Raw genomic sequence first — 23,164 nt, 5'->3', positions numbered from 1 at the left:
GCCCACCCCACTCAGAGCCTCCTGTAACACCACATTAATTAAACATTTTCTTCTTCTACAAACAAAACTTAACAATAAAGGAGTCAGCTGAGAGCTTATTGGCTCTCTGACAGGAAATACTGACTAAAACAGCGTCTCCAAGGATGTGGATGTTTTACTTCTGTGTGTTTGAAATAAGCTCTGAAAGCAGCAGCAGGTGGAACCAACAGGATCCTGCTGCTTCAAAGTCCTGCAGCATGTTGGCCTACTTATCCTGCTCATTAATGCCGGGTAAGCCTCTAATGCTCTCTCTCTCTCTCTCTCTCTCACACACACACACACACACACACACACACACACACACACACACACACACACACACACACACACACACACACACACACACACAGTGACAAGGCGCTCTGTTCTCTGGGGACAAAGCAGAACAACAGATCAAGGCTGAAACACAAAAACATGAATGTGTGATGACATGAGGATGAAATCAGCAGCAAGGTCAAGAGACATCGGCCGACTGTAGGCCAGCAGAAGAGAGCGAGGTGAGTCTGTGTGAGGATGAAGAGTTGGTAAGAGGAAAAAGTGAAGTGGCAGGTGAAGGGTTAACACAGGCCAACACGCAGCGATCTGAACCAACGGCTGTAAAAACTCTGGTCGTGTGTGTCTGTCGCTGTGTTGTTTTACTCCTTGTGATTTGTGTCATTTTATTCCTCTGTTCTCTTACACTTTCGATCAGGGATGTTAAACTCTTTCACATCCTGGGCCTCGTACGGGGGGGGGGGGGGGGGGGGGGGGGGGGGGGTCAGACCGGTGAAACTGGCCTTCCTGTCAGCGTAAAGATGTTTAACTGCACATTTAATCCCTGAGTCATCTGAATATAAGATAAAGAAGTACAACTCCGGTGGCACATTTCAGTTTCTCTAAATGACAAAGAAATGTTGCTCCAGGTTTCGATAGCACTGCCCTGTAACAGGAAGTTTTTTTTCATTTACAGAAAATGTTTGTTCTTTCTTTTCTTTTAAGCTGGGAACCCATCATGATAAAAAAAAAAAAAAGACATTTCTATAGCAGATTGCAAAAAGACAGGAACTTTTCTGTCACTTTATCTGTTACTTAATTACTGTGGTGTACTATGATTGTGCGTGTGTGAGTGTGCGTGAGTGTGTGCATGTATGGCGAACATTAAACACTTTGTTCCATCAAGTTTGATCAAGCTTTTTCAGCCTGTGATGGGACCTTGAATCAAACTGAGGTGTGAGGTTTATGTTTGAGCACACAGGGACTGAAGAGAAGGAAGCTGAGCTCGTGGTTGAGGAGACCAATGCAGGAAACTGTTCACCAGCAGGAAACCTTCGAGGAGGACGTTTCAATCATAGGCCTTCATCATCAGTCTGTTTTTTATGAGACTCTACACATCCTCGAGGCTGCAGGAGCATCCCTGATGTAGATGGAGAGAACACAGCAGAGCCTTTCAAAATAAAACCTGGATAAGGTGCAGTGATGATTTTCAGCTGAACACGTATAAAGTCGTGATGACCTGATAAAGACATATGAGCAGCGGTGTCAGCCTCTGATCCTCCTCTCGCTGATCCGAATTTAAAAAAAAATACCACAGCTTGAGTTTCATCCAGTTTTGACTCCACAGCTGCAGCTGAAGGTCATAAAAAATATGATCATGTGACATTTTAGTGGACCGCGGCAGAGCTCAGGGCTCATATTTTCAGTTTGGTCACGTCTTGTTTGTTCACCGCTCTGAGGTCAGCTCTGTTTGACCACTGCAGAGTTCCACCTCAGGACCTTTTTGTCACATGTGAACACAGCAGACTACACTGTGACCTCTGAGTTCGTATTTCCAGCTCATAGATAAAATCTGCTCAGATGTTACGTTCACACAGTGATTATGAAACAAGTGAAATGAATCTGAGAACTCACACAAACAGGCTAACAAATCACCTCAACGGAGCTGAGCCAGATGTTTTATACTATAAGGTGATGAACAACAATATTAGAGAGAAATCCACAGCAGTTAGACGATGGTGTAGAGACTAAGGTCATTTCATCTCAGTCATAACTTCATATATCAAATATATTTCAAGATATATAGGTTTTTTTTTTACATATTCCACTGAGCCACACTTGTTGCCTGACAGCAAGAAGTTCCTAAGTTCAATTTGACCAACTGGGGCCTTTCTGTGTGGAGTTTGCATGTACTCTGACTTCCTCCCACAGTCCCCTGGGTGTACCCTCAGACAGCTGGGATAGGCTCTAGCCCTCCCTACCTGAGAAACTTGGCTGGTTGTGTTGATTGTTGGTTGGTTGACTTTGTTGATGCTCTTTACCTATACTGCTCACTGACTTTGTGTTACCAGGTGGAGGAGGTCAAAGATGAAGATGTTGAGGTCCTGCAGGCTGCTGCTGTGGCAGGTGGCTCTCAGACTTTCTTATAATGTTGTTATAGGTAAGACAATTCAAAAACGGCTTTTCTCTGATATCAGGCACTTTGCCGTCGTCAGTGCCTTTTTGTCCACGGTGGTGCAGCGGTTACTAAGAAGGTTCCCGGTTTGAATCTCAATGTTGGATTAGGGTTTTTTGAGCATGATCTATGCCTGTGTGGGCTCTGTCGGATATCCTGGCTTCCTTCCTAAGTCCTAAGACGTGCTCGATTGGGTAACTGGCAACTGTAAAATAATGGGAATGTGAGGTAAATACGGTGCAGCATGATTTGGTTAAATGTGGCTAGTAATCTAAGGTTGGTTTAAGGTGATGTGATAAAAAGATCCTGAAGTCCTAATCAGGACTAAAAAAGTAACTCTCTACTTTCAGACACTCCTGAGAAGTTTGTCTTTAAATATGTCTTTAGATAACAACAGAACCGGATCAATGAAACCATAATCAGTTATTGATCGTCCTCACTGCCACGGACACATCAGATATCCTCTGCTTCATCCTCAGCGAGCCTATGTCGGGAGGGCTCCGACATCTTCACCTCAGTCAGAGAGAATAGTCCAACAGGTGAATTCATCTCCAGCATCAACATCACTGCAGGTCCACGAGCTAACACCATCCGCCTGTGTCTGTCGGGACGCAACGCCAACTGGTTCTACTTAGAGGGCCGGACCATCAGACTCAACTCCTCAGTGTTCAGAGTCCTCGACCGAGAGGTACACCTGAACACCTCTCACCTGCAGCAGAAATACATCTTAAAATGTCTCACCTCATGCTGGATCTCTGTCTGACAGGTGGAGGGATCAGTGCTCATTGCAGAGCTAATTTGCTATGAAAATGACATCATACAGGTAAGTCATCTGAGGTCCTGTGCTGAGCGGTAAATACATTTGATGACTCAGAGTCGCTCAGGTGAGTCTGCACCTGTTTCAGGGTAACTACAGGATTTTGGTGGAGATTCTGAATGAAAATGACAACAAACCAAACTTCCTGTTGGAGACAATTCAGCCGTTCACCATCAGTGAGGTACAACCAGAAAAATTACCTTCATCTTAACCAGCCAATGAGCATCCATCACATGTACATCGTTTTAACAGGTGCCTCAGGTGTTTCCTCACCTGTGTAAACAGGATTTTTCATTGTTTTGTGTGTAGCTGACAGCAGTGAACTTGGTGGTTTTCACTGTGAAGGCTGTTGATGCAGATGGGGACATGATCAGCTACATCATCGACCCGTCATCAGTAAGAATAACGCCCACCAATTGCTGCTTGACCACGAGCTGCAGCTCTTTATTATCTCACCTGTCATCTGTCTGCCTGCAGCAAGATGCCGAGTTCTTCAGGATCGACCTGCCCAATACTGGAAAGGTAGTTCTGAACAAACCTCTGGACTATGAGACGAGAACTCACCTGCAGCTCATCATGTGGGCCCAGGTAACATTTAGACAGGTGATACATCCAGGTAATCAGGGTGAGGTCAGAGGTTTTATTTTACTGCGAAGTCATCACAGGACATTACACTCTAACCAGCAGGAATGCAAGACTATTCAACAAAAAAAACAAACCCTGTGATATCTGATCGTCAAATTATCACAGAAAAGTGAAAATAATGTCACACCTCTACATACCTGACAGGAATCAAACACTGTGGACAAGTTCAACACATCTGCTGTTCTCAACATCAACATCGAGGATGGTGATGACCAGTATCCTCACTTCTTGCCCTGCACACCTGTGTCTCCAGGTGTGCCTGTCTGCATGAATCCCACCTACACAACCAACATCACACAGAAACACCAGGTAAATACCCGAGGAACCAGGTGGATGCAATTATTTACAAACTGGCTTCTGAAAACATTACCAGACCATAAAATGTCAATAAAAACAGCCCAATGTTTCTGGAGATGTTTTTCAGTATCACAATATTTTCAAGTCATTTAGTGAACAAGTTTTATACCTGTCCACATACCTGCAGGTATTTATTTATTTATTTTTTGTTTCAGGACGTGGGTCTGGACTTTTCTCCTGGCCCAATCACAGCAGAGGATGGAGACAAAGGGATCAATGCTCCTCTCACCTACACCATCCTCTCAGGTCAGACTCACTCACACTCACCATTAGACTCATGTACAAACATGTGTGTACAGGTGTGTTTGCTTCACCCACAGGTGATGATCAGGGCAGGTTCACGATCAACAACACAACAGGTGAGATCAGGTTAACCAGAGCAGCAGATGATCAACGACTGACAACAAACTACATGCTCACAATCATGGTAACGACATACCTTCCTGTTTTCTGCTTCATTCACAGCAATTGGCCACAGTATGTCTTTTATACTGTCTTCCTTCTCTCACCCCTACCTGTCACTGCTGATGGCTGCCCCTCCCTGAGCCGGGTTCTGCCGGAGGTTTCTTCCTGTTAAAAGGAAGTTTTTCCGTCCCACTGTTGCCAAACTCATAGCACTTATCATATGATTGTTGGGTTTTTCTCTCTATGCATTAGTGTAGGGTCTACCTTACAATATAAAGTGCCTTGAGGTGACTGATATTGTGATTTGGGGCTGTATTAATAAAATTGAATTGAATTGAATTGAATTGAAAACTGTGAGATATCTACTTTCCCTCTCACCTGTACAGGTATGCCAGGTGGATGACAGGTTGAAGTACAGTGTGGCGTCAGTTCTGGTCAGAGTTCTCTATGAGAACGCATTTCCTCCGGCCTTCAACAGAACTACTTACAAAGGTTTCATCATCCAGAGCTCTAGCCCTGCCTCCATCGTCTCCACCTATGGGAACCAGGTGTTGCAGGTCCAGGTGTCAGACCGTGACTTCCCTGATGTAAGAACACATGCTACACTACCTGTGTTACTTACATCATCATATCAGTGAGTCATCTCTACTGTCAAATCACAGGGCAGGAACCCAAATATCCACTATTTGCTCCATCCTCCATCCGAATTGTATCAAGTCACAAAGGAGGGGGTTCTGATCGCCAAGACAAACCAACTACGCGCCTTTGACAGACAAATCCTACAGGTGAGTTAGACATAGATCAAACCAACTCACCTGTTAAACACCACCAGTATACTGTCACCACCAGTATCACGATTAGCTGCCGCTGCTAGCACCAACTCAATGTCTCATTGAGAGAGTGGATCCATGGTCTTATAGGTGGAATTTTTCCACCTTAAAATAATATCAGAAGTCTGAATAAGCAATAATGAGGGGTAGAGGCTTGATGGGCCTGACCTTCACCTGTAAGATGGGAATCAGGTGATTTTCAGTTTGTTAACTTTAATCCCAGGTTGGTTGGATGTGGTTTGAATTAGCTGAACCTGAAATTATTTTAAAGGGTGGATCTATCCTGGATGGTTTCTCTGTGTGTATCAGTGTCTGCAGGAGGTCAGTGACCATTACCAGGTCCAGTTTCCTTCACCTCCAATAAAATGATCAGTGTGCTTGGTAGAATAATGTTTAACATCAGGAAATTAGATAGTTTATATCTCACGATGATACATCATGTTCCGATTGAAATAAAACAGCTGTGCCTCAAATATGGAGTAAGCAAGAAACTAACAGCCATGTTTGGAACATCAGTGAAAGTGTAGCTGATAGTTAACTGCAGAGAGGTAGTTACGCTAATATAAACTTATGAGCACAGAAAGATGGAGGAACATCTGCTATCTGCTAAAGTGATATCAGTAAAGTTCATGTTGAGAGACAAACGGCACCATATGACAGGAAGAAGATGCTGAAAATAGACCAAGGTCAGCCCAGAGGTCTGAGGTGATCCTCAGTAACTCTTACTGCTACCTGGTTTAGATTACTCTGAAAAAGTTCTGGACCTCAGCTTCAGATCCACATTGATTCTTCTCTGGGACGTTCAATTTTTGGTGTCCAGCACCCAGTGAGCGGACAGAGTGCAGTTGCACCACAAGTTTTTAAAAACTTAAAGACATGCTTCACAGAATAAAAGGCTGAAGAGGCTGAGAATAAATACTTTTATCCAATGAAACTAGAAACAGAGGCCTGGAGCACATTAACTTGTTAAAACTGGGTTTTAGAACTTTTAGGTCATATTACAATAACTCTTGAACATTTGGCGGTATCGAAAAATTCCAATAGGTCCAAAAAGCATTAACTCTGTGCTTTTTCACTGATATTAGAGTCATTATTGGAACCCCAGGCAGGGCGCCACATCCAAATCTTGGCAAATAAAACTGAAAACAACACAGCAAACAGCAAAAACGTCTCTGTGGAGCTGCTGTGACACCATGCTTAGCAGATTACAGTAATGACCCTAATATCAGTGAAAAGCACCTACTCACTGCTTTCAGGAACCATTGGAATTCTTTCAACTGAGCAAATGGTTTGGGGGTTACGGGAGTTGCAGATATTTAAAAAAAGGGTGCAAAACCCCTGTATGATGGCAGTGACAGGTGGTTAAAAAGCAGAGCCTCAACCGATGAGGAGACAATAGGAAGACAGCAAAGTAGTTTTTTTTCACTGCAGTACAATTTTTCAGTTTTAGTGTGATTCTACAGAAACAAACTAAGCTGAAGAAAGAAAAGTCCCCCTGTAGTCAAAGAATGCTAAAAATAAATCTGTTTGGATTTGTAAGAAAACATCTCTGTGAAATAACAAGGCCTCGGGCTGCAGTGAGACATCTTTCAGGTGGAAGTGATCCAAACACCAGAATCAGCAGGAGGAGAGACTGAAGATCAGGACTAAAAGCTTCACAGTGTGAATCCCCTTCAGCTCTTTGAACACTTTAATGTTGGTCTAGAAAAATCAAACAAACACAACAGTTTTTAATCATTACTTTGGATGATTTTTGGTTTTAACCTTAAGGCTGACCCGTGAACAATGCTCTAATGTCCGCTCTGCAGGTCATCGCCAGAGATGAAGAGTCGGGAGAAGAAGTGTCAGCTTCAGTGGACATCGAAGTCCTGCAGAGAGGCCAAGCAGGTGAGCATGAAACCTGAGAACATGCGTTAATATGAACATACAAACACACATATTACAAACATGAAGCTGTGACATTACACAAGGTGTTATTTGACACTATTACTGATATTGTTACTCCTGCTCCACCTGCTGCCATTATTCCTTCTAATGAAGACTGTGAAACATTTCTTTCTTTCTAGAAAAAATAAGTAATGTAAGGAAAAAATTGTCCCCACCAGCATCTGCATTGTCAGTTCCTACGCCATCTCGGCCTGTCATTTTAGAAAGCTTTTTACCCGTCTCACTATCAGAGCTGGTAAAAATAGTTAATGCAATGAAAGCATCCTCCTGTTCACTCGACATTTTACCCGCATCGTATTTCAAAAATGTCTTCCACTCTATTGGTCCCTGTGTGCTCACCATAGTTAACACCTCACTGGGGTCTGGTAAAGTCCATGCTTATTTTAAAACTGCTGCTATACACCCCCTGTTAAAAAAACCCACGCTGGACCCATCTCTCACTAGCAATTACAGACCAATCTCAAAAATACTGTTAATTGCTCAGATATTAGAGAAGGTTGTGGCTAAGCAGCTTACAGCAGTTTTAGACAAACATAATAATATATCCATCCATCCATCCATCCATTCGCTTCCGCTTCTCCTTTTCAGGGTCGCGGGGGGCGCTGGAGCCTATCCCAGCTGTCATAGGGCGAAAGGCGGGGTACACCCTGGACAGGTCACCAGTCTGTCGCAGGGCTAACACATAGGGACAGACAACCATTCACACTCACATTCACACATTCAATAATATATTTGACAAATTTCAGTCTGGCTTTCGTGGAGCTCATTCTACTGAGACAGCCCTTCTTAGAGTTTCCAGTGACATTCTGATGCAAAACGATGCAGAAAAATGTTCTGTACTCCTAATGTTGGACCTCACGTCAGCCTTTGACACCGTTGACCATTACATTTTTCTTGAAAGGCTGAAATACTGGGTTGGTGTATCTGGGTCTGCCTTAGAGTAGTTCTCCTCGTATCTCTATGAATGATACTTTTCTGTGGCGGTCTCTAAGTACAGGTCATCTTCCACGTCCCTGTCCTATGGTGTGCCACAACATTCTGTGCTGGGGCCCTTATTGTTTTTAATATATCTACTTCCTCTCCGGCATATTTTGAGCCCCTTTGAGGACATTCGCTACCACTGCTATGCAGATGACATCCAGCTATATATTTCTTTTAAACCAGAAGATGTTTCTAAGCTGCAGATTCTAAATGTGTGCTTAGAATCCATCAAAGGTTGGATGGCTGACAACTTCCTCCAACTTAATGAAGAAAAGACCGAAGTCCTTGTATGTGCTCCAGACAGACATGTACCTAACATAATGAATGCTCTTGGTCCTCTTTCAACATTTGTGAAATCGTCTATCAGGAACCTAGGGGTAACCTTTGATTCTGCTCTTACCCTGGATGTTCACGTCAAATCTCTGGTTCAGTCCTGCTTCTATCATTTAAGAAGCATTTCTAAATTGAGCCCTTTAGTATCTCATACTGAACTGGAGATTGTTATTCATGCATTCATTTCACCATGATTGAACTACTGTAATTCACTGTTTACATGTCTAAACAAAAACTGCAGTCTGCAGATTGTCCAAAATGCTGCAGCAAGGCTTCTGACAAAAACATCTAAGTACTCTCATGTAACACCGTTGCTTATACAGCTGCACTGGCTCCCCGTTGAATTCAGAGTCCATTTTAAGATACTGGTTCTGACATTTAAAGCTCTTCAAGGATAAGCACCAGCCTACATCATTGAACTTTTACAGCCCTATGTCCCTAGTAGGTCACTGAGGTCTTGTGATCAGGGCCTACGTGTTATTCAGCATACAAGGCTGAAAACCAAGGGAGACAGAGCTTTTGCCACTGACATTGATCTGTTTCCTTTATTAGATAAACACACACACACATTCACAGCTCCCATGATGCTTTTCCTGAAATAACTTCTGTGTTTCAGTGCCAAGTGGTGCGTTCAAGGAGCAACAGTTGTTTGGAGACGTGGACAGCACGCTGGCAGGAGGAATCGCTGTGCTTATCCTCATCGTGCTGCTCTCTGCGATTCTGTTTCTGCTACTTTGGACCGTCCATAGGAGACGCGTGCAGAACCCTGAGGATCGCCCCGCCATCGCCTTCGGAAAACATCCCAATGTGGTACGAAGTAAAACCTTTAACACACCTGAGGGGGTGTTTGAATTTCACACACCAGCCGGACAGAGAGCATGAGGGTCTAATGTGATGTAATTCATCATCCACCCATCCACCTTTCATGGAGTTGGTGTTGAAGCCTATGACAGCTGCCTCTTTGACCCGTTTTATTAAACCACAGGTTAGAAATCTTTGAATAGTCTTTTGTTTGAAATTTCATGAGGAAATAAATGCTGTGTTCATTCTGCTGAACCGCCTGAAACATGAAGCTATGAGTCAGACTGAGATGTTAAACTGTTGTCTAGAGCGTTTCTGCAGCATCACATATTCAGACTGCTGTTTCTGAGGTTTGTTCCGCTCACAGGTTCAGATGATAAAATCTGTTGTGTCTCAGATATTAAACTGAGTCATGTGTGTCATCTCTCTGCAGAGGTTACTGTGGTTTCACATGGTGAGTTATTCTGAATGTGATGTCGCTTCCTGTGGTTTCAGTACTCGTGTCATGTGGTGAACAGTAGATCCTGAAGTCCTCAAACACAGCTTTCATTGATGTCATGATTTTACTATTTAACACATTGGTTCCTCTTTAGCTCCTGTTTATAGCAGGACTTTATGCGCAGTCTGACTCAGGTGAGAGACTGACCTGTGCTGTGTGATTCTCAGGTGAGCAGCCCACCTGTCTTCGTGGACGAGTCGTCACACGGCAGCAGAGCTTTTACTCGTCAGTCTGGCAGTTTTCATGGCAGACAAGGAGTTTACACCAGGAGGCCATCTCTGCTTCCTCCTCCATCATCATCACAGCTCAGCGAGCCTGGAGAGAGCAGGACCAGACCCCCTCTTCCTCCTCCATCATCATCATCACACCTGTTTACTGTTGCAGAGAAACATGAAGGTGGAGCTCACACCTGGGAGGATCTGAGGTTGCCAGTTGAGCCCGCAAGTATTCATGGTGAAGACATACCAGCAGTCAACACTGGGATGCCTCAGAGAGACGAAAACATGAAGACTGATTGATCAGAGGAGATGCCACTGGTGTCCAAACCCTACCAATCAGAAACCAGAAAGAAACGAGTCACATCTTCAGCCAATTAAAGAGCAGGAATCCAAACTGTACTTTAGTCATACTCGTGATTCACTTTTTTTTCTTCTGGCGGCCTTATTGGGGGTTTTTTGTGGAGAAAAAAAGTTCAAAAATAAAAACAAACTTTTAATGATGTCAGTCTTTTTATTGTTTCCAGAAGATTAATTAATTTTGTTCTGATAATCAGATCTCGACTTTAATAAATCAGGATTTTACAGACACATTTGTAAAATCAACCCAGCCATCTGTCCGTCCATCCAGCCAGCCATCATCAATCCAGGTATCCATTTGTCTGTCCATCCATCCTTTACTGTTAAAAGTCCGCTTGTTCATTGTAACTGTTTATACTTCGTTACCCATGATGCACCTCGGTATCTGTACTTCCGGTTGGGAACGTGTTCAGTGCAGTTCTGCACAGATGGGAGGTGTGTCGGAGGATAACGTATTTACTTGCATTCCTGTGTGAGTTAATACTGTGTGCGTGCTTACCATGTGAGTATTGTAAGATGAGAGTGATGCTTGTTTGACTTTATCTGTGTAATTTGCTACGTAAGAGGCTAGTCCCGTTGCTATCGCTAAGATATGTTTTTTGACCTACTACAGGCAGGCTTGTGTTCAGCCCAGATTTCATTCCATATATGACTTACTGTCAAGCATTGTGGTTGTAGGTGGATGTAACTATTTACTATGTTTATTCTCTGAAGCGTTGTAATCTGCAGAGGTCTGGTTTGCCAATGTATATCCGAGCCAGAAATTAATTTATGGTCTTAGGGTGCCATCTAGTGGCCATGAGGTTATGGCAGATTGTATAACATTACGCTGGAAACCCACAGTACTGTAGAAGGGGTACACTGCTATCCATAGTGGTTAATACAAATGTTTGTTTTTCTGTTTACAGATGACCACACACACCCATATACACACTCACACCCCCTTTACCTGCATGTGAATACTGTAATGCCTCCCTACCAACGCTGTACATCCTGTTGATGTCATCTGCCACCTCCTTAGTAAAGTTATTTGAACTACATCACTGTGGAGTACCATTCCTTCTGACCGAGGACGACTCAGTTGAAGCGTGATCAGCAATCAGTGCAAACATACATTACATTTACCTTACCCTAACCTGTCACCTGAGGAGTCAGTCTTGTGTTCATGTTTATCAATCAGGACTATTGATCAGTTTCTTCTTTTTTTGGTTGTAAAAAAAAAAATCATCATCCCCTACTGCAGCTCTCGAGGTGGTAGCTAAAGCGCTTCACCTTCCTCACTTCTCCCTGGCTCTTCTTCACACTAAAAACAGTTATGATGTTTCCAGTGAGAGATCACGTGACCGGTAGTCCTTGTGACATCATCGTGTTGCAGAAAAAAGCATATTAAACACATAAAGAAAAATTTATAAAACGGATCAGTATTGATTACCTGCACTGATAATGTCTGATAATAAAACACATTTTATTTAATATTTTTCATTGGTATCTGTCAAATTTCTGTTGTGCTCTTTATTGTTTTATTCTGATTAATTCTTTCTGAATGGATATTGATTGTTTGTGATAAACAGGTCAACAAAAACTAAACGCTTGTTTTAAGTTTCCGGAAGGAGGAAGGGAGGATCCTGGAGACTACCAAAGAAAACAAAGTCCGTAAAGTTACCTGAAGAGAGGCGTAACTCGCCGGATGCCGCCTGACACACCTTCACAATAAAAGATTCAGCGTTTAGAACTGTCAGGATGTTTGTTTGTTGCGGTGTGGTTCTGTCCAGGGGCCTGTTCTTCGTACCGCGCTAAGTGAGTTAGCTGGATGAGATTGTTGACGATTTCGCGTGATCCCCGAAGCCCATCCGGGACTTGCTGTCATAGCAACAGAGCCGTAAGCATAAACCTGCTGCGGAGCAGGTTTACTTTATGTAGACAGGATTAGATCGCGGCCACGCAGGTATGTCCGCGTCATTCATACGAAAGCAACAGCGATATTCCACCACTGTTTCACATCAATGTAACTAAAGATAATGCAGCACTTGATCCTTTTATTGATTTCACACAGATACATACAGGTCATTCCCTAAAAAAGGGAAATGTACTATTAACATTCTATTACATGTATGTGATTATTACAGATGTAATTCACATTTCAGAGTAGTAATTGTAAATTACTTCGTGTAATCAAGATGAGAGACCACGGCTATAAAAGCGAAGGTGGATTTGGGAAGTCTGTCGCAGCCATGTCCTGTCCGTTTACGCGAGCCACCCATTGCGGAAGGTGCGAGATTGATAAGGAGAGTCCTCAGAATTCAGCGTATATTGCGGGACAGACAGGATCCTTTAGCTCAGCGCGACAGTGTGCTCATAGAGAGATATCGATTTTCCCGTGAGGGTATTATTCACTTAACCAACTTGTTGACGAGGGGGTGCAGGACCACCACCTGTCTTTTTTTTTGCTCTGCCCTTTTCTTGGTTGCTGTTATGAACAAACAAACAGAGTATTCCAGGGTCTCTTTCCAAGAGACGACAAGCAATATAAGTGATAAATATTACCATTCTGTAGAATATTCTTATATTTCACTTTTACTTGTTCCCATGTTCTAGTGGGTCCTGTTGTGGCTCTAATGTGAAAGGGGATATAATATAACATATTATAATATAATATAATGTAATATAATATTGGATAATATGGTGTGATATGATAAATCTACCCTACCGCCTACTGGTGTTGGCCAGAGGGGCCGATGGCGCGATATGGCAGCCTGGCTTCTGTCAGTCTGCCCCAGGGCAGCTGTGGCTACAACCGTAGCTGCCTCCACCAGTGTGTGAATGTGAGAGTGAATGAATAGTGGCATTGTAAAACGCTTTGGGTGCCTTGAAAAGCGCTATATAAATCCACTCCATTATTATTATTGTTATTATTGAATTACTTACGAGTTTGATTTGTCAGCAACTTTCTGCCAGCCCTCTCTCCTTGCTTTTGCAGCCTTTGCAGTGTTCCCTTGCGTTCTGATTAAACTCTGAAACTCCTGAAATCCCTCACTCAAGAGTTCTTGCTCTGCTGCCGAAAAATACCGAGCCGAGCGCGCCCCTTCGACATTTTCGCCGACCAATCAAAGGGTTGCCGATCAATGTTTCTACTATCGATGCGTAGCCCCTGTTGGGCCACCCAGTGATCTCACATTACTTCATCCAGCTGTACTAATCGTCAACAACAGGTGTGTTCGGGGAACCGGAATAGCGAGCTCAGAGTTAGCGCGATGATTTGGTCTTGGATGTTTCATTTGATCTTGGATGTAGTAAGCGACGTACGAAGCACAGGGCCCTGGTTCCTCTCAAACAGATGCATTGTTAGGGTTCCTCGGGGATGGCTATTTAAGTAACTGTGCATCAGTTTGACTCTTTCTGTTTTTTTTAAATAACTTCTGCGGAAGCTTTATTTTGTCGAGAGCTGATCTGCCACCGGAAGCAGTTTTCCTTCAAGTTAACTTGACGTCATGTGATCGGACTGAGGACGAGTTTGTCTCGGGACTTTTCTCCGGCCCTTCAGCGCTCCGCCGCCCTCTGTTTGTTTGTTTTTGTTCCTTTCTTTGTTTGTTTGCTGACGTCACGCCGCAGAGGAGGAACACAGCGCGCAGACTCTGAACCAGGACCGGACCCGGCCAGGTGAGTCCATCCGCCCAGCGCGCACACGCAGTCATGTATCTGTGCTCGTGAACCCGCGCGGAGTGAAACAGTTCGATCAAAAACCAATTCCTCGACAATTTTTCACTTATTACAGTTATCAATTCAAAGCTCCGAAGTGTCAGAAGCGGCTCGTGCTCAGGGACCGTTTCCGCGGTCTGAGCGAATCCTCTCTCGCTCCCAGTCCTCCCAGCATGAGCGTCCAGCCCCGGCGTGTCCGCCTGAAGCCCTGGCTGCTGGCGCAGGTGAACAGCGGCAGGTACCCCGGTCTGCAGTGGCTCAGCGCGGACCACCGCCTCTTCCAGATCCCCTGGAAACACGCCACGCGCCACACGCCCGTGTCAGACGAGGAGAACACCATCTTCAAGGTCAGGTTAACCCTTCACACCTGACCTCTAACCTCTGATATAGCATCTGCTGTGATCATGTTTCAAGTTTCAAAAAACTTTTTTTTACAGAAAATAGTAACGCACACTCGTTTTCATATCTTTGTGAGGACCTCGTCTCATTTCATAATGCTTTCCCTAACCCCAACCATCAAAAATGAATGCTGAATCCTAACCCACAGCCTAATCCTAAGTAAGCTAATTGTAACCCTGTCACTAATACCACATGGTGACACATTTTGTCCTCATAGGTAATTGTTAGTTCCTACAAGTATAGTAGCATACCATTTTTTCTGTCCTCACAAGATGTCTAAACATGTACACAAATACAAACACACGCAGACGGACAGATGCACACATGTGCACAAACACACACAAAAACAGATACAAGGACACACACATACACGGACACACACACAGACAAACCAAAGTAAAAACTACAAGCGGGTTCTTGAGTGACACATGTGAAGAGGAAGTAGGCGTTTGACTTCCTCCTTCCAGCGGAGTTTCGTTTCACAGTTTTTGAACAACTTCAGTTTGAACACAGGTGATGATGTCACTTCCTCCTCCTCTGCTGACTGCTTCCTCTTTTGTGTGTCAGTCTGAGTGTTTATTGACTTTGAGTAGGGTTGCCTATGATAAACACTGGAAACAAAGGGAAACTGCTGGCACAGCAAAACATCTCTCAGCTTGAGCACAGGTGAGTCCTATCTGTCAGATGTGAGTTATGCCCTGGTCTGTGTGTCCTAGGCATGGGCTCTAGAGACGGGGAAGTACCAGGAGGGAGTAGATGAACCCGACCCTGCCAAGTGGAAGGCAAATCTGCGCTGTGCTCTGAACAAAAGCCGCGAGTTTCAGCTGAAGTATGATGGCACCAAAGAGACGCCGGTCCAGCCGTACAAGATCTACGAAGTGTGCGAGCACCCCGGGAGCACAGGTGAGCTTCACCTGCATGACTGTAACCTTCTGATGTGCAATGATGACAGGAAGTGATGATCCCCGTTTTGTGTTTCAGACGGCGCTGAGGACGATGACGAGGAGGTGAGAACGATCATATGATGTAAACAGTCTGACATGTTCTCACGTGACTGACCGAAACACTTTGATCCTTTCAGATGCCGAACCTGATGGACCTCTCCATCAGTAAGTACACCTTCGACTCAGTGTCACCATGGAAACACTGTGGCTGTTGATGTAATGTGATGATGCCATGTCTCCTTAGACCCCAGGCTGAGTGACTCCGCCCCCTTTGCCTCCTTCCCGGCTCCCTCAGAGATGAACCAGTTCAGCCTACCCCCTAACGGGACATTTGGACCACCGCATATCCCAGTGCCTCTGCTTCCTGACATCACCATGACCTCTGATCTCCAGGGTCAGGCACACTTCCTCCATAATAGACTTCAGGATCTGAACGCTGCCACTGCGCAACCAGAGCCGGACCTAATGGAGGCCAGCGGCATGGTGGGCGTCGAGAACCAGGCAGAGCCTCAGAACCACCAGCCCTGCAAGTACGACCTGCTGAGCAGCGTCCCACGTGAGTCCTGACCTCTAATGCAGTTTCCTGTCACAGATTCAGGGCTAAAACGCTACCACACGTGGTGCTGCTCAGACAGTTTACCATCAAACCAACTCTGATGTCACACTTTAACAATACAGCACCACAAAGCAGAGCTCAGGGTTACCTTCACAGACCCATGAGGTTCACCTGCGCATTCACAGGTGAACATTAGGGCTGTGCTTTATGACCAAAATCTCATACCCTGATGTCATTTCTTGTCCCGATAACGATTTGTTTTGGTGGCTTTACTGTGGTGACTGTTGCTAATTCATGGTCCCCCCTCTACTGGCACAGTAATGGTCCTGTATCTCGTGTTGCTATAGTAACAGATCTGGACCTGAAGTTCCAGTACCGGGGCCGTACAATGGGCTCTCTGACCGTCAGTAACCCTCAGGGCTGCCGGCTGTACTACGGACACCTGGAACCGACCCCAGAGCAGGTGGACCTGTTCGGACCTGTCAACCTCCAGCAGGTGCTGTTCCCGGGAACATCAGAGATGCAGAACGAGAAACAGCGATTTTACACCGAGGCCTTGCTGGACGTGATGGACCGCGGCCTGATCCTGGAGATCTGTGAGCAGGACATTTACGCCGTCCGCCTTTGCCAGTGTAAGGTGTTCTGGTCTGGACCGGGCATGCCAGAACACGGCCCGTCCAACCCCATGGAGAGAGAGAAGAAGATCAAGGTCTTCAGCCTCAATGACTTCCTGCAAGGTGAGTTTGGTGTGCGGGATTGTTGACATGCTGCCTGATATGTTCTAACCGACATGCTTCTGTCCGCAGGGCTGATCTTGTTCCAGAAAGGCGAAGCCCCGAATCCGCCGCCCTTCGAGATCTACTTCTGCTTCGGGGAGGACTGGCCCGACAATAAACCCAAAGAGAAGAAGCTCATTATGGTGCAGGTGAGGGGGCAGAGCTTAAACTGAGTGGCAGTGCTAACGGTTTTATAACAAGTGCAAAAAAAATGAAGAAGCCTTGGGTCCGAACACGTCAGAACCAGAATCTTTATGAGCTCCACCCCTCCACCTCCAGTTAACCTTCACTACATCACTTACCTCCTCCTGAGCAGCCTCAGTACTTCCTATTGGCTGATGTTGCTGTGAAGAACCTGTCTGTCTCCAAACTCCTAACTAAACAACATGATCCGAGTCAGAGCTCAGTCCTGCAGATGCCAGGAAATAGTCAGTGTCAGCTCCCATTGGAAATTCATGAAAAGGCAAGGCAAGTTTATTTGTATAGCACAATTCAACAGCAAGGGGATTCAAAGTGCTTTACAGAGACATTAAAAAACAAAAACAAATAAAAAGCATGATTTAAAATAGAAAAAAAGAAAGGAATAGTAGATAAAACCAGTAGTTAAAATGTAAGTTTTGAAATTTGAGCTTAAAAGTAAAACAGTGGGGATTTGGTGCTTTATTCAAATGCAGCTGAGAACAGGTGAGTCTTCAACCTGGATTTAAATAAACTGAGTGTTTCAGCTGATCTGAGGCTTTCTGGGAGTTTGTTCCAGATATAAGGAGCATAAAAGCTGAATGCAGCTTCTCCGTGTCTGGTTCTTACTGGGAACTGATAAAAAACAGGATCCAGATGACCTGAGGGATCTGGATGGTTCATACTGGGTCAGGAGGTCACTGATGTATTTTAGTCCTAAACCATTCAGAGCTTTATAGACCAGCATCAGAACTTTAAAGTCTATCCTCTGACGGACAGGCAGCCAGTGTAAGGACCTCAGAGCTGGACTGATGTGGTCCACTTTTTTGGTCTTAGTGAGGACTCGAGCAGCAGAGTTCTGAATGAGCTGTAGTTGTCTGACTGATTTTTTTAGGTAGACCTGTAAAGATGCTGTTACAGTAATCAAGCCTACTAAAAATGAATGCATGGACTAGTTTTTCCAGGTCCTGTTGAGACATCAGATCTTTTATCTTTGAAATATTCTTGAGGTGATAGTAAGCTGATTTTGTTATTGTCTTCATGTGTTTTTCTAAGTTTAGGCCTGCATCCATCACTACACCCAAATTTCTCTTCTGGTTTGTGGTTTTTAGGTGTATAGATTGAAGTTCTCTGGTGACCTGTAATCGTTTTTCTTTGGCGCCAAAGACCATTACCTCAGTTTTGTTTTTCTTTAGCTGGAGAATATTGTGGCACAACCAGTCATTGATTTCCTCAATGCATTTACCAAGAGCCTGTACAGGGCCTCGGTCTCCTGGTGACATTGTGATATATATTTGTGTGTCATCTGCATAGCTGTGATAGTTTATTTTGTTGTTCTTTATAATCTTTGCCAGCGGGAGCATGTAAATGTTAAACAGAGGGGGTCCCAAGATGGAACCTTGGGGAACTCCACATGTGATACTTGTCTGCTCAGATGTGAAGTTACCTATTGATACAAAGTATTTCCTGTTTTCTAAGTATGTTTTGAATCAGTTTAGTACAGTTCCTGAAAGACCTGCCCAGTTCTCCAGTCGTTTGAGTAATATGTTGTGGTCAACTGTATCAAATGCTGCACTGAGATCCAGTAAAACTAGGACTGACATTTTTCCACTGTCTGTATTCAGACATATGTCATTAAACACTTTGGTCAGAGCGGTTTCAGTGCTGTGGTTCTGTCTAAAACCTGACTGGAAGGCATCATAGCAGTTATTCTGTGTTAAGAAGTAACTGAGCTGTTGAGAAACTGCTTTTTCAATGATCTTACTTAAAAATGGGAGATCTGAGATCGGCCTGTAGTTGTTCATTTGTGTCTTGTCGAGATTGTCCTTTTTCAGTATAGGTTTTATTACAGCAGTTTTTAGTGATTCTGGAAACACACCTGACATTAAGGAAAAGTTGACGATCTGTAACAGGTCTGACTCTAAAGTCTTTGAGACCTTTTTGAAAAAACTTGTTGGCAGGACATCTAAACAGCAAGAGGAGTTCAGTTGACCTAAGATGTCCTCCAGGTCTTTGCTGTTAATCGGGTGAAACTGTTTGATGGTGTTTAAACATTTTTTTAGTGGATACAGTACATATCCTGGATCTGCTGTTGATGTACCAATTTATTGTCTAGTCTTTTGGATTTTGTCTGTGAAGAATTTGGCAAAGTCATTGCAGGCCATGGTTGAATGAAGTTCAGCTGCCACTGACACAGGAGGGTTTGTTAGCCTGTCAACTATAGCAAATAGGACCCGAGCATTATGACTGTTTTTGGTGATGATATCAGAGAAGTAGGACCTCCTTGCACTCCTCAGGTGTAAATTATAATTGTGAAGTTTCTCTTTATAGATGTCATAATGAACCTGGAGGTTTGTTTTTCTCCATCTGCACTCAGCTTTCCTACACTCTCTTTTTTCATTTTTCACCAGTGTGGAGTTTCTCCATGGAGACTTTTTCCTTCCAGAGATAACCTTCACCTTAATGGGAGCAATAGTGTCCATTACATTTAACATGTTAGCATTGAAGCTATTGACGAGCTCATTGACTGACCCTCTGGACAGGTCAGGTGTTAATGGGAAAACTTGGTAAAAGATTTCACTACTGTTTTCAGTTATACACCGTTTTGTGATCACTGCTGTTGACATATTTATGTGGGCTGAAATTATACTTTCAAAGAAAACACAGTAATGATCAGACAGGCCCACATCAGACACAGTAACCTTTGAAATGCTCAGGCCTTTGGAGATCAGTAGGTCAAGAGTGTGTCCTCTATTATGTGTGGTCTCTGTTGGGTCAGTTTTAGCTCTGTTGATATATGTGATGCTAGCATGAAGCTGTCAGGTCACATGTAACAGGGAACAGGTTTGTGCTAATATTTGTCATCTTTGTTGTTTAAAACATACTTCACAAAGTTTGTACTGCAGTAAAACTCAGACATTTCCATGACAAATTTACTCTGATTACACAAACATGCAGGTGCAGCTCATAAGTAACTGGACATGATTTCCCTGAACTTATTGTATATTAGTACATTACAGCAGAGGTGGTAAAAGTACATTCTGTACTTAAGTTGAAGTGCAGATACTTAAAAATACTGCAGTAAACGTTGAAGAACTGATTCAACGTCTTTACTCAAGTAAAAGTGAAAAAGTACACGCTGTGACGTGTACTCATTAGGTTAGGATTAGGACATCTCTATCAGCTATTATTATGCAAAGGTAAAAGGAGCCTGTGTTATATTAATACAATAATAACATAGTATTAGTAAATGAGAATAAATGAAAAACGCTATTCAAATCTGAAATTTATTTCTCATGAATGCACTCATCTTGAATCTGTGATGTAAACAAAGAATTTAAAAAAGGTAGTTTATGTTGCCTCCATGGTAGAGGCTGAGTTTGCCTTCAGGAAAACGTGTTACAGGTAAAGGGGGCTCAGCGGGGGGCGAGTCCCAGCTCACAGTGCAGGCTGTGATCAGCTGACCTGAACACAGTGTCAGCAGATGTTTCACAGTTGTATCCGTTAGTACAAAGGTGGAATTCAGTGTTGATCTCAGCGCCATCAGCTTAACTTCATATTAATCTCTGCTGCGCTTTATGTAATCTACATTACATCAGCACGCTAACCTGTTTATCTGCACTTCATGCAATGTTTGAATAACACACAGTTAATTTACTTGATTTGTTATGCAGCACGTTTCACAATATGAAAACTCATCACACACAGATGTGATTAAAATGATGACATCACATGTAATCATTAAATCTCCCTGAGCAGGCCTCACCTTTAAATATACCCTTTGTTCTTCCTCTTCTGTCTTCTTCCTCCACCTCTGACTGAAGTTACCTCTTATTCTTTTCTCTCCCTGAGAAGTTCAGCAGCTAGGTTGTTAGCAAGGAAACTCACTAACAATCTTGCATTTGAAATTAGCTGCCACTTAAAAAAGTGTCACTGCCTTCATGCTTCCCCACACTTGCACTGGCCCACAGACACCTGGAAATTCTACTTAAGTAAAGTAACAAAGTATTTGTACTTTGTTACTTTCCACCTTTGTACTTCAGTATATTTCTTGTTACCTCAGCAGCTCTTTCTGTTTCTGTGCACTTTGTTAAAGAGGTAACAGATACATAAATGCAGATGTGAACATAAATGTGAGGTCGGAGGTCAAATATGACATGATAGTCTTGCTTTCTACATGCTGTTGACACATGGCGCACATGTAAGAATCCAATTTTTTCTGCCCAAAGCACAAACCCGATTCTTTAGTAAAATGTTGAATATCTGTTCTGTAGCCTCTCCTGGTCACCTGTCTGTGGGTGTGCGACTAAACACATTTATGAATAATTCCCTCGAAGCGTGTAGTTTTCCCTCCACACCTTTCTCTCTGTGCACTTCCTGTTTTTAACCCAGCGTTAGGAATAAAGTTTCACTGTGTGGGATGCAGACACACAAGCCAAGTCACCTTTCAACCTCCTGACTGCCTCATGTTCATGGAGCTCCAGACACCTGTGGATGTCTCACAGTGTTTTTTGTTGTTTTTGTCCTCAGGTGATTCCTGTGGTGGCCCGGATCCTGACAGAGATGTTCTCCGGAGAGCTGAGCTGGTCCACGGACAGCATCCGGCTGCAGATCTCAAACCCCGATGTGAAGGATCAGACGGTGGCACAGTTCAAAGAGTTGCAGAGTATCCTGCAGAGCCAAAACATCCAAGGACCCTGGAACCCCACCGGCCCCTGAACCAGGGGCCCTGGACCCGACACAGACACTGCTTACTGCACCCTCCCCCAAATAGTAGGAAACCCTGACTGGAGGGAAGGTGCAGCTGTACAGAAACTGAACATTTGAGACAAACGGGTGGAGGTCTGCAGGTGTATTCCCTGTTCTGTTGTCATGCCGACACCTTTCTGGGAGGTTTCTATGTTCAAATTTCAATAAAGGCCGTTGCAGTATTCTCACACCAGGTGTTTTTGTTTTTAGACCAGGTAATAGGTCTAGCAGGCCTGAGAGGGTCAGACTCTACTTCGGTGTTTACCTGTTCAGGTAAAACCTGAAGCATCAATTTAAATGCACTAAATGAGTGAGCCAGTGTTTTGATGCCTGACTGAACCTGCAGGTGTCTGCGTTTGGGCTGTGAGTAAATAAGAATTTAATAATCAGTAGTTTCAGTCTTGGAAAAATATGCCATACACCTGAACCTTCCTGCTCACCTGACCTGCAGCTCCAGAATCAGTATGACCTGTGTCTGTTTACATCAGAAATAATCAAATGTTTTTTGTATTTTGAATAAAGACGATGGTTTGAATGACCTCTGATCTCTTTACCTTACGCACCTCACCAAATGATGGAAAACATCAAGGAAAGGAGATAAGGACTTAGGAAAAGAGATGCTCGGCAATGCAGAGGATCTGACAGATTAGTGAACGTCACACTTGATTTACTGACGTGTCTGAATTACAAGCTCCTCGCCTCCCCAGCGTTCATGGCTCTGCATTCAAGCTGGGGATAAATGAAGGACTGGGGCTCCTTTCCTCGGGGCTTAGAGACTTCAGCTCCTGACAGTCAGTTTGAGAATTTCCTGCAAGAAGCCACTCAGACACTCCCCTGAGGTCTGAGGACAGGAAGAGCACTTCAGTGAGCTCCAGGATGTGGTCCTGAGCAGGTTCAGGTCTGACTCACGGATTTGTTCCTGCGTGACGGTTTAACCGCGCTTACATCACACCTGTGACGCATTTAAACTGAGCCTTCTGCAGACCAACAGCTCCACATACAGAGAAACTTTTTCCATCTTCTCTGTGCTGTAGCATGAGACCTGGAACGATGCAAACCACCAGCTCACTCACGCCCTCCGATGCCCAATATAGCTGCTGCACTGCCTTCACGAGTCTGTCACCGACCTTGGAGCGTCTCTGATGGAGGAGCAAAAAGATTTGCTCTGTTTGACTTTGAAGAGTTCTGTGATGAAGGTTTCTATTATTTT

General features: G+C 44.0%; 2 protein-coding genes across 8 annotated transcripts; both read left to right on the top strand.

The window, feature by feature from the left end:
* The first annotated feature begins 355 nt into the window (after positions 1 to 355).
* cdhr5-rs (cadherin-related family member 5, related sequence) lies at positions 356 to 12,135 on the top strand. 7 transcript variants are annotated; one of them, XM_080291461.1, is made up of 18 exons: positions 359 to 536; positions 1,274 to 1,486; positions 2,364 to 2,452; positions 2,947 to 3,155; positions 3,234 to 3,290; positions 3,373 to 3,465; positions 3,594 to 3,680; positions 3,762 to 3,872; positions 4,074 to 4,238; positions 4,442 to 4,645; positions 4,752 to 4,763; positions 5,078 to 5,278; positions 5,354 to 5,476; positions 7,330 to 7,408; positions 9,399 to 9,592; positions 10,017 to 10,037; positions 10,250 to 11,159; positions 11,566 to 12,135. In XM_080291461.1, exons 3-17 carry the CDS (start codon positions 2,380 to 2,382, stop codon positions 10,598 to 10,600), a joined length of 1,980 nt encoding a protein of 659 aa, XP_080147587.1. In that variant the 5' UTR covers positions 359 to 536; positions 1,274 to 1,486; positions 2,364 to 2,379; the 3' UTR covers positions 10,601 to 11,159; positions 11,566 to 12,135. The 7 variants fall into 7 exon arrangements, with proteins under 7 accessions (XP_080147589.1, XP_080147587.1, XP_080147585.1 ...); XM_080291459.1 differs by lacking the exon at positions 1,274 to 1,486 and having other exon boundaries at positions 360 to 536; XM_026147838.2 differs by lacking the exons at positions 1,274 to 1,486; positions 4,752 to 4,763 and having other exon boundaries at positions 361 to 536; positions 4,442 to 4,532; positions 4,607 to 4,713.
* Positions 12,136 to 12,433: 298 nt separating this feature from the next.
* Positions 12,434 to 22,492, top strand: irf5 (interferon regulatory factor 5). Its single transcript, XM_026146933.2, has 10 exons — positions 12,434 to 12,602; positions 14,083 to 14,314; positions 14,430 to 14,700; positions 15,469 to 15,655; positions 15,734 to 15,759; positions 15,834 to 15,861; positions 15,941 to 16,252; positions 16,600 to 16,989; positions 17,059 to 17,177; positions 21,736 to 22,492. The coding sequence occupies exons 3-10, from the start codon at positions 14,527 to 14,529 to the stop codon at positions 21,922 to 21,924; spliced, it is 1,425 nt and encodes a 474-aa protein (XP_026002718.1). The 5' UTR covers positions 12,434 to 12,602; positions 14,083 to 14,314; positions 14,430 to 14,526; the 3' UTR covers positions 21,925 to 22,492.
* The last annotated feature ends 672 nt before the right edge of the window (positions 22,493 to 23,164 follow it).

The sequence above is a fragment of the Astatotilapia calliptera genome, chromosome 17 (genome assembly GCF_964374335.1).
Source record: "Astatotilapia calliptera chromosome 17, fAstCal68.1, whole genome shotgun sequence".
In the NCBI taxonomy this organism is placed as follows: domain Eukaryota; kingdom Metazoa; phylum Chordata; class Actinopteri; order Cichliformes; family Cichlidae; genus Astatotilapia; species Astatotilapia calliptera.
The sequence above is the reverse complement of the archived record's forward strand: the minus strand, read 5'-3'. Positions and strand labels throughout refer to the sequence as shown.